At 55.0% G+C, this 10,827-nt stretch overlaps 2 protein-coding genes and 2 pseudogenes across 2 annotated transcripts, besides 4 other annotated features; all 4 read left to right on the top strand.

Annotated features, from left to right (window-relative positions):
• Window positions 1-10,827: part of a sequence feature (areas not merged during assembly with more than two copies in the genome that could not be assigned to a particular haplotype) that runs on past the window's edge.
• Tc00.1047053506015.50 lies at window positions 665-1,096 on the top strand (annotated as a pseudogene).
• Window positions 1,096-4,987: a mobile genetic element.
• On the top strand, window positions 5,592-5,981 carry Tc00.1047053506015.40 (mucin TcMUCI, putative; the record flags this gene model as incomplete). Its single annotated transcript, XM_803670.1, has 1 exon — window positions 5,592-5,981. One exon carries the CDS (start codon window positions 5,592-5,594, stop codon window positions 5,979-5,981), a length of 390 nt encoding a protein of 129 aa, XP_808763.1.
• Window positions 5,700-5,815: a microsatellite.
• Window positions 6,466-7,578, top strand: Tc00.1047053506015.30 (annotated as a pseudogene).
• Tc00.1047053506015.20 (surface protease GP63, putative) lies at window positions 8,599-10,314 on the top strand (the record flags this gene model as incomplete). Its single annotated transcript, XM_803669.1, has 1 exon — window positions 8,599-10,314. The coding sequence occupies one exon, from the start codon at window positions 8,599-8,601 to the stop codon at window positions 10,312-10,314; it is 1,716 nt and encodes a 571-aa protein (XP_808762.1).
• Window positions 10,800-10,827: part of a sequence feature (AT_rich) that runs on past the window's edge.

Raw genomic sequence — 10,827 nt, 5'->3', positions numbered from 1 at the left:
TTTAACCATTTTATTTTACTTTGTACCCCCCTCGCCGCGCAGGTCCATTCCTCCATGTGGAAGCATGCTCCCCCCGGGGCCATCATCGCGTTGTTTTTGTTTGGTTGGTTTTTTATTTCCCCCCCGTGTTGTGGTCCTCCGACAACGGCGGGATCTACTCAGTGTTCTTGTTTTTGTTTGTTTGTTTGATCAGAGGCGCGCTCGGCTTTGTGTGCCACGCCGATGGCGCCGGCTAATAAAGGAGACAATGGAATGGGGTGCACGAAACCACGCCGAGTGTCCCAGTGGAATATCAATAATGTGTGGGCACCGGGGGTTTAAACGACTGGAAGGAGTGTGACGTATTTCTTCATTATCTGCAGGCGGGACATGCGCACCGATTTGGATGTCACGCAGCAGCGTGCAGTTTTTTCTTGTTTTTTTTTTTTTTTGAGTGATTGCATAATGGAAGACGGATTTATCCTTTCTTACTTTCCAGCATATTTCCCGCGGCTCGCCACGGCGTGGGCAGCCGTGCGGTGTTGCGTTTCAACATTCATCCTGCTTGTTTTTTGACGTCCCGTTGTGGTTGTATTTGCCCTTAAGTGCTTTGCGTTTTTTTTGTGACTGTGGGTAAGAGCCTAACGACAATTACACGATATGGGTATTGCAGTGTACTCCAGCGATGGTGTCAGCACCTTTTCGCGGTACTGGGTCTTTGGTTGCATATATGAACTTTGCTGCGGTGCGTTGCGGCGAGTACGACGGAGACCGAGACGACTTCACCCCTCGAGAAGGTTCCACGTCATGCCCGGTGCGGGGAGAGGAGGCGGTCTGCCTGCAGACTGTCGGTCAGAACTGCACGAACTTTTCGCAGCGGTCACTCCGTTGATATCACCCGTGGCGGTGACCTCCACAAGAACCCTGGCCCGGGGAGGATGGCTTCATCAATATTTGGCAGCTTAACATTGCAGGCCTCTCGTCCGTGAAAAAGATTGCATTTGCGGCGCGATTGGAGCAGCGTCCACCTGACACCGTTCTTCTGCAGGAACTAAATAACCGCAGTGAAGTTGCGACGAAATTATGTGGCCATAATGACTGCCTTCGGGCCTCACTGGGCGCGGTGGTGGCGTTGCCATTCTGGTGCGCCACTCTCTACCGTGCGAGCGCCTGTCGCTCCCTGGCACTGACCTCCTGGAGACCATTGCTGTCCGTGTATTTCCACTGGGCTGTTCCAGCATTTGCGTGGTGAATCTCTACAACCCTCCCACAACAATTGGTCAATAATCCGCATTTATCATTATCGTTTGTCGCTTGTGCCCGAAGAGATTATCGCGGGTGACATGAATTGACATCATGAGCTCTGGGACATTCATATATACCAACAACGACTGGAGGCGATAATTTCGCCGCTGTTCTAATTGATATGTATTTTGGGCTGGCAAATTACCCGACACAGGCAACACGGATCACACATCGTAATGCCCCGTCCCCCGACGTGACTGCGTATTGCGCCCTACGCATCTCCCACTGGACATTCGCCCCTTACATGGACTCGGACCACTGCTGAATATCTTACTTGGTGGGGATGGACGATGGCACTCCAGGACTAGCCAACACGCTGCCTTGACGGAAGAAGGCCATCTTTGCCCTGCGTAAAGCGGATTGGCCTGCTTTTTCATCGTTGTGTGAATCCCTCCTTGCCACCGCGTCCACATGGTTGGATCTTCGCGGAGGCATCTTACGAGCAGCTGAGCACCATATCCCGCGCGGCAGCCGTGACAGCTCCAAAAAGATATGGACCCACGAAATGGAACAAGCCGAGTCCGCCGCCGAAGCAGCACACGAAGCACACATTGCCTCACCTGGAGACAGCCTACTTTGAGCCGAATGTACCCGAAAAAAGGGAGGAACGAAATCAAGCCTTACGCCGTTGCTCCGCTGCACTTCTGGAAGCCCGCGAGAAAAACTTGGAGCCTCACCCAGCCCGAGGTGGCGATATCTTCACGGCGTGGCGGCGCCGCACCCTCATCCTCATCCTTTGGAATCGGTTGTGCTCCGCACTGAACTTGGCCGCGTTTGCGCCCTGCCTCGGCAACAGGCAAACCTGCTTGTCCGTCATTTTGTGCGGTTTCACGTGCCATACCGCCTTATACTGCTGCTGCTTGCTGCACTCCTTTGGTTCCTGGTGGCTGGGAAATGGATCGGCCTTTCCCACCGTATGTAATTGACGTGACCATCTGTGACTCTTTGCTTGGCTCAGCCCCTGGCCCCGGCGACATGTTGGATGAATTCCTGCACCGTCACGGGCCCGTTGCGCATGGCACACTCCTAGGACGATGATCCACAACTCCTTTGCAAACGGTAGCCTGCCTGGCTCCTGGAAAATGGGAGACGCTATTTGTACCCCCAAGCCTGGGAAGGATCCATACCGCCCAGAGAGTTACAGACCTGTCACGCTGCTCTCTGTTTTACCAAAGTTAACCGAAGGAATGATTCACCGCCGTCTGTCAGCGTTATTGCCGCACCACCCACGTCAACTTCGGATTAGCACCTCCGCGTTCTACATCGGACGTGGTGGCACTTGTTATCGACAAATTACTCGTGGACTGAATGAGTTTGGCATTGTGGAGCATGAGCGCCCTGGAGACGACGCCCCCACACGACGCCCTCGTCGCCGTCGCTCGTGGTCTCGATTGATTTTCCGACTGCGTTCGACACCACTGACCATGGGAATTTATTCTGCATGCTTGACAGACTTCCGCGCCTTGGCCTCGAACCAAACGCTGGCTGCACAACTACCTGCGGGGCCGCTATGTTAGGGTATGCACTCGTGAACAGCACTCCCGGAAACAACTCGCCTCAGCTGGAGCACCGCAAGGCAGCGTCCCGGGACCCCAACTCTCCCTCTACTGTGTGGATGATCTGCTGCACCGCCTGGGCAGCATCTATTCTGCCTCCGCACTCATGTACGCTGACGAACACACACTTGTTGCCTCAGGTGCGGACATCCATGCCTGTGCTGCGGCAATGCGACCGCTCTTGTCTTTTGTGGCCACATGGGCTGCCGAGCACAGCCTAAAAATCAACGTCGCTAAGAGCGAAGCTGCTCTATTCCACATCGCTTCACACACACACGGTCTGACGAGGACATGGTCGATCTCCATCTTGTTAGCGGGAACCTGCGTATTCAGTCACGCCCAGTGCGCTTGCTGGGCAACACGATTGATCGACTTCCTAATTTTGATTACGCACGCTTCCACCGCTGCAAAGAGGACCATGCCACGCCGCTATCAGCTGCGTCTGGTCGCACAGGTGGGCGTGTCCCATCTCACCATGCGATCCTTTTTGATTGGACACGTTCATAGTGTGCTATTTCATAATGGCGACGCAATTGTCCCGTGACTCGCCCCCACTCACCTCCATGATATGGAAGTACGGTACCGCGACGGTAGCAAAACATTCTTGGCCTGAGCGCATCTACAGATAATACATCGGTCTATTTGGAAGCCAATATTCTTCCGCTCCGGAAGGTACTCTGGCGTCGTGCACTCACACAGTACGAACGCTATATACGCCTCCATGATCACGAGGATTTGCGTTCCCTTATCTACTCGCAACCTATGCCGCCGTCCATGCATGGGAAAGCGGCGACATCAATCCGCTTCCGAAAGATGCTGTTATTAATGGATTGCTACGCTTCTGTGACATTATTGGGATACCCCACAACCACATTCGCGCGCCTCTTGCCCAACATCGAATTTTTCCCTGGGACACTGTGATCTGCAACAAAGTGAGATTTTATCAGCGACTGTTTGCCGAAGACGCCTCTGACGATGTCAGGCGCACGGCTTTTTATTCTACTCACTCCTCTTTGGGGGATTGTGATTTTGAATTGTGGACGGACGGTCCCTCATATCTCGCTGCGCTCGCATCTCGATCCGCTGCGCTATTATATGACTCCACCACGACAAATGATCTCCCTGTGGAGGTACATCGTGCAGCAGCTGGCAGCCTCGCATGCTCATATAGGGCAGACTGCCTTGCGATCGAAAATGTTTTTAGACATCTCATACTTCCTCGTCTGGAAACATCCCAATCGCCCACGCGAATGCTGGAGGAAACGGACTCCCTCTCGGCAATTGAGGCACCCCGCGTTGCCCACCGACCGTGCGAGACCGCGTTACTGAGTAAATTTTGATTATGCTGCTTTCCTTGGTGAGGCGAGGTCACCTGTGGATTTTATATTTTCCCATCACACTGCGGTATTCCACGCAGTGAGGCCGCTGACAAGCAAGCCACGATTGCACGATTCCTCTCGCAGGACTGCGTCAATGCCTGGCACGTGGACTTCCCTACCGCCGTCAAGAGGTTATAATGGAAGGATGCCCAGGAGGAAAAGGAAGGCGCGCACACCGCGTGACAGGCGCCTGTCGGTGTGGCGAGGACTCTGTTCCTGGTGTTGACCCGGACATCGGTCCCCGAGTGGCGGCACTGCGCACAGGCGCGATGCGACGCCTCCCCACTCTTCGACAGGCCTGCACGCGCCCTGCGGATAACAAGTAGCATCTGTGTCGGTGGTGCCGCTCTCACACTGAGGAGAATGGCCCGCCTCTGCCGGAACCTCTTCCCGACGTGAGCACCGCGACTCCTTGTCGACCGGCGAGCGGCGGATTGACGTCCTCCTGCCCAACCTGCAGCAGAGTGCACTTGTCCGTCCACAGTATGAGGACACATGCCCGACGTGCTCAGCCTGGCGTTATAATAGTTTGCGAGGGCCTCCCATGCGGATGCCACAATGGCGCCACCGTCTTCTTAACAGGTGCCTCGCGCACAGGTTGCCACCGAATTCGCCAAGCATGCCAGCAGGCAAGACACGCAGGAATCACAACCGCGGGAACTCGAGATGGACCAGGCGCTTCCGCCACCGCCTCATCACAGACGCCACGGGCTGCTGATCCCCGACGGGCCACGGGAGACTCCGCCTCATCCACTGCGGGAATGCCCTCGTCGTTGGGAATCTGGACTGCGACTGTTTGTGACTGCCCCAGCCCGCACGACGGCCCGTTTGCGACGGAATACTTGCCACTTTTGTACGGACGGCCCTTGCGCTACTCACTCGTTATTGTAGCAGCATACAACCAAAACAGGATAACAAGCTGCTTTGTGATGATTATTGGCTGCACTTCCCGTGGACCAACAATCCGCGTGGTGTGCGGGGATCTCTCCTTTTTTAATGTTACTTTGCTTTTGTGTTGCTGTGTGCGCTGCACCTCCTCTTGTGTGTGTGCGTACCCTCCGTGAGGGGTGCCGACACGACGGACCGCTCTCGCCGCATGTACATGCGGTGGAGCCTTGTGTGCCGCTCCTGTTTGCTTCTCCCTCTTCCATCTGTGTGTTGGTGTTGCGGCAGGGCTGTGTGCGTGCCTGTTGCCGTGGATTGGAGTGTGTGTCGTGCGTGGTGTGCGGCGTACGGTGCATGCCTGGCTGCTGCCCTCTCCTCATGTGGTATGCCCTCTGTGTGTGTCTGCTGCACCTCTCGTCTCCCCTGTTGCTCTCCATTTCCCTCACTGTGCAGATCAGCTTCACACCACTGAACGACCACACTCACGATGATGACGACGTGCCGTCTGCTGTGCGCCCTGTTGGTGCTCGCCCTGTGCTGCTGCTCGTCCGTGTGCGTGGCAGATGCTCAGCCTGTGCCTGAAGGGTCTTCCAATACGACCACGACGACGACCACAACAAAACCACCGACTACGACCACGACGACCACAACACGGCCACCAACGACCACGACCACCACTACAACACAGGCACCAACCACGTCTACCACCACTGCGCCAGAGGCACCAAGTACTACGACTACAGAGGCGCCAGCTGTGTCGACCACCCGTGCGCCGTCACGTCTTCGCGAAATGGACGGCAGCCTCAGCAGCTCTGCGTGGGTGTGTGCCCCGCTGGTGCTCGCCGTATCCGCGCTGGCGTACACCACTCTGCGCTGAAGAGGTGTGTGCGGGCTGTGCGTGCCAGCACTCAACCGCGGGATTTGTGCGCGTGTGTTGTGGTTCACTGTACTAAATAAGAGAAAATAATGATTGTGTTTTTGCTTCACTTGCTTCTGGTGCCCTGCTGTGTGCTCCGCGTTGTGCCCCGCATCCGCCACGTTGAACGCATCGCGGACACACTCATAAGCATGCGCAATGGAGCCCTGGTAAGTTTTTCTTTTCTCTTTTTTAATTTCTGTTTTTTAATTCTTGTTTCATATTGCTTTTTAAACTTCCGGTTTGCGGGGCGGTGTGCGAGCTCTGCAATCGTGCTGTTTCCATCTGTCTCGTGGTGTGTGCGCTGCTGCTGCTGCTGGGCTGCTGCCATTTGTTGCTGTGCGGTGGCTGTGCGTGGTGTAGCGGCCGTGTCTATCTTTTTGCTTTCCTCTTTGTTGACGTGTTGTTATTTTGTGCTGAAGGCTACACGCAAGTGACAGGAGTGATGGCGATGATGATGACCGGCCGTGTGCTGCTGGTGTGTGCCCTCTGCGTGCTGCGGTGCGCTGCCGGCGGTGGTTGTGGTGAGGAATGTTTGGAGGATGACTTCGGCGGTAAGTCATATGTGGATGCTTTGAATTCACTGGCGAATAAGAACAAAGATGAGCTTAAGGGGGAATGCTGTGAAACATCGATTATAAAATAACGTAGTTAAATACGTTGAATGACTTTATTGCAGATGCGCTGACGGACGAAAAGCCGAAGGAAGACAACGAAGCTTACAGAGAGCCTGGCGACTCGAAGGATATGGGGGTGTCGGTTGGCAGCCCAACAGCGAAATATTCAAGGGCTGCTGGCACGAAGAATGTCGGAATGTCACCTCATCTTTCTCTTTCTTTTAAGGTGGATGGTGGTGTTGACGCCCAAATTCACAGCCCAGCGTGTGCTGCTGGCCACCAGCCGCATTCCGATGACGGTCGCAGTGAAGCAGGGCAAAGGAATCACCCAGAGGCCGAGCGCTGCAGCACAGTCCAAGCAGCCTCGGGTGGATGCAGTCATGTGCCCAGAGGTGACGCAGCGGCGGAAAGATCGCATCAACACAGCGTGGAATTGAAAAGCAAAAAGTTCTACGACAAGGACGAAAGAACAGAACAAACGGGACTGAAGGTGACAGAGGCACGGAAAGGCATGGACGGAGCACCAGCACCACCACAAGATCCAATAAATATGTCTGAATCACAAGAGGATAAATCCTGGAGAGTAGCCGCACCCGAAACAAGCCACGCAGAATACATCTTCAGGCAGCAGCCAGAACCAAACAGCTCAGTCTTCATTTCCTAGTGGTAGTGGAACCACCGACAGTTCGGATAACAACGGCACATAAAAGACCTCCAAATGCAAAAACGCCTGGTGTCCCACTGAAAGATGAAGAGCAGAACCGTGAGAGTACAGCTGGGAATGAAGACTCAACAACAGTTGAATCCGTCGCTGTGCAAAGTAGTACGACGACACCTAGCGACAGTGACGGCAGCACCACAGTTTCCCACACCACCTCCCCTCTTTTGCTTCTTCTTCTTGTTGCGTGTGCGGCTGCTGCTGCGGTGGTGGCCGTGTGAGAGTGAGGGAGAGAGAGCCGTGCACCGCCCGCACACACACTCGTCTTTCACACTCTCTCTCTGTGTGTGTGTGTTTTGCTTGAGCGCACCCATTCCGCGGGCTGCATGTGCGTATGATGATATGAGTAATTTGTGTGTGTGCTATCCGCCTCTCTCTGCCGTCGCTTTCTTTGGATTCCCTTTTGCCGCACAGCTGCTCTGCATGTATAAGCGGTGACAAACTTAAAGGCACGTGCACATGCACACACACATATCATTTCGCACAAATGTGTGCGGCCATTGCACTGCTGGAGGAACCCCCAGCGCGCTTTGGAATGTCGCAGCGGGTACCATTGGACTCGGTGTGTTGGCGCTTGTGGTTGTCTTTGGCGACGCTCCGATCCGCCGCGTTGGAACGGCGGCGTGGTCTTGGGCCGGTGGAGAGATCAGCGGCGGACACGGTGACCTCCACGCGGTGAGCTCACAGTAACTTCCTCGGTCAGTGGAAGTGCGAATAAAACGGTCACAATGATCGCACCGCCGTCACGCTTTTTATTGAGTACCCCGAAGGGAGAGCAGTGGAAAAAGATCCGTCCGCATGACTCTTTGCATCCCGCTTCAGGGCTGACCATCGTAATGAGGTTGCCGTGCGGTGGCGTCACCCCTATGAGCTGTTGGGATAGAAATGGAGAGCGCTGTGCAAGTGGTGGCTGTTGCGTGGCCGGTCACACAAATATTGCACCACCACGAGGAGAAAGGACCAAAGACTCCGCGTGCAGGGTGCGTTGCGGCCGATGAATAATGCGTGTGACGGTGATGGACGTTTCCTCGACGACGGATTGACGGTTTTTCCCTTTGATGGAGTCGATGCGCACGCGGTGTGTGTGGCTGCCTCTGTGGTCTCCTGTTACTCCACTGTTTGTGCCACATCCTGACGCATCACTGGCAATAAACTGTTTCCCTTTTCTCCTCCCTCTTTTTTCTTTGCCTCTCTCCTCCCACAGCCAGGCTGCACTGCTGCTGCTGCTCACACGAAACAAGAAATGCAATTTACTCGAACCATGCGCCAGCCACGCCACGCCGCGTCGGTTGTCCCACTGGTGGTGTTGCTGCTGATATACTGCGCCAGTGGATGTATTGCCGCCGCTCCCGCCACACAATACCGCTGTGGGTTTGACGCAATGATGAGGAGGAGCGGCCCGCTGCCGACTGCGGTGGCGCGCGAGGTGCCACGCAGGGGACAGGGTGCCGTGCAGGCGTACACCGTCGCGGCAGAAGATGCGAACAACGGGTGGGAGTCGCTTCGTATCATGGTTTCCGTGAAGGATCTGGAGGACGAGACGAAGCACTGCACCAAAGTGGGGGAGACGAAACCGGACTTTACCGGCCGTGATAGGGAGTGCGCCGCTGATGACATTTTGACCGAGGAGAGGAAAAAGACCTTGTTGGATGAAATCATCCCTGTGGCTGTCAATTTGCACGCTGAACGTCTACTTGTTCAGCGCATAAACGTCCTGTGGGTAATGCCCGGATTTGGCGAGAGAAGCCGCTGCCAGTACTTCACCGTACCTCCCAGTCACAGAAGGGTTGGTATTTTGGGTGCGGACATGGTTCTCTACGTGGCTGCAGGAACGGGTTCAGAAGTGTGGGCCGTTTCGTGTGCTGCTTGGCACGACCTTCGCCCCGTGGCTGCTGCCATGCAGTTCACGCCTAGTCTTGTTGAGTATAACATGCACGCTTCTCGCGCAGCTGCGCATTTCATTACCCATGCCCTCGGGTTCAGCGTGCGAGAAATGACGAGGCGCAACATGCTGCTGGCAGTCGACGGCGTGCGCGGCAGCCCCACCCCTGTGGCGGTGGTGAAATACACTGCTACGCTGGAGGAGGCGAAGATGCACTACAGGTGTGGCAGTATAAAGGGCATGGAGCTGCAGATGGGGCCCGATGGTCTGCCGAAGAGTCACTGGTCGGTGCGCAACGCGAAGGACGAGATAATGTGCCCTCTTGGTGAACATTTTGCCGGCCGCTACACTGAGCTGACGATGAAAACGCTCGAGGGCCTCGGCTACTACAAGACTGTGCCGGGGATGGGGGAACCGATGGATTGGGGCAAGAACGCCGGCTGCGATTTTCTCAACAAGCAGTGCTCAGCGGAAAGCCCCGTCACTTACCCCGGTATGTTCTGCAATGAGGAAGACATGTCATTACGCTGTTCGTCTGATCGCCAGACCATTGGACCATGTTTTGTAAGTGTCGGTGATCGCTTTGCGGAGCCACCGGAAACTTGCCCAGTTTTTTTCCCCGCTTTGGTAAATGAAACTCCATTGGGGGCGGTTTGCGCCTTGGAAGGAAGCGGCGACCCGCCCGGATCCCTCCTGGGGATTGGGTCGTGGTGCCTCGATGGGGACTCGCTCGAGGCAAAGACGGCTGTTGGTGGCAAATGGCAAGCCAACGTCGTTGCGGTGTGTGCGCAGGTTTTATGCCGTCGTAATGAAGTGCTTCTGAAGTACCTTGGCGGCAAAAGTTTTGAGTCTTGTCCCGCGGGTCAATCCATCACACCCAAATCGAGGTACTTCAGGGGAGGCGGCAAAATAATTTGTCCCAAGTACGAGGAAGTGTGCACCATCGCCGCCAACGGCAGCAGTCGTGTTTTACTCATCCCCACAGACGGCAGTGATGCCAGAGCAACAGCCGCTTTGGGGCACTTCATTTTGACCGTCCTTGCTGCCATTGCCGCAGTGGTGGTGGTGCCTGTTTGAGCTGTGGTGATGGGCCGCCGAGTTTCCGTGAGAGAAGGCCATGAAATTCTCTCCATGTGTTCCGCATTTTCGCCACACGTGTGGAGCGGAGACGAATGGCAGAATATTCCAATTGTTAATTATTGTTAATATGAAGTTGTGGAAGGAACGTGCTCTCGGATGAGGCCACATCAATGAGTGACCGGCCTGTATTCTCTGTTTTTTATTCGTTTGTTTTTTTCTCCCCACGGGGACACGTTGGAACGTAGCGGGCGCGTTTTTTTTTTTTTTTTACCGGAGTCCTGTCCACGCACTACCGCCCTGCATAACTGGGAGTCTGGCGGTTGCGGGACGCCGAATGCCGTTATTTACTGGGTTCACAACGAGGGCCCGGCAGTTATAATGTGGTTTATGAAATATTTTCATTTTACTGTTCCGTGCGGGCCTTGGAGGGGAGGAGGCCTGCCTCGCGTTTATCACAGACAGAGAAATAGCCGGACGAATAGAAAAAAAAAAAATATATATTTTTTTTTT

This window comes from Trypanosoma cruzi, assembly GCF_000209065.1.
Source record: "Trypanosoma cruzi strain CL Brener chromosome Unknown tcruzi_1047053506015, whole genome shotgun sequence".
Taxonomy (NCBI): domain Eukaryota; phylum Euglenozoa; class Kinetoplastea; order Trypanosomatida; family Trypanosomatidae; genus Trypanosoma; species Trypanosoma cruzi.
This window is presented reverse-complemented; position numbering and strand designations above follow the sequence as displayed.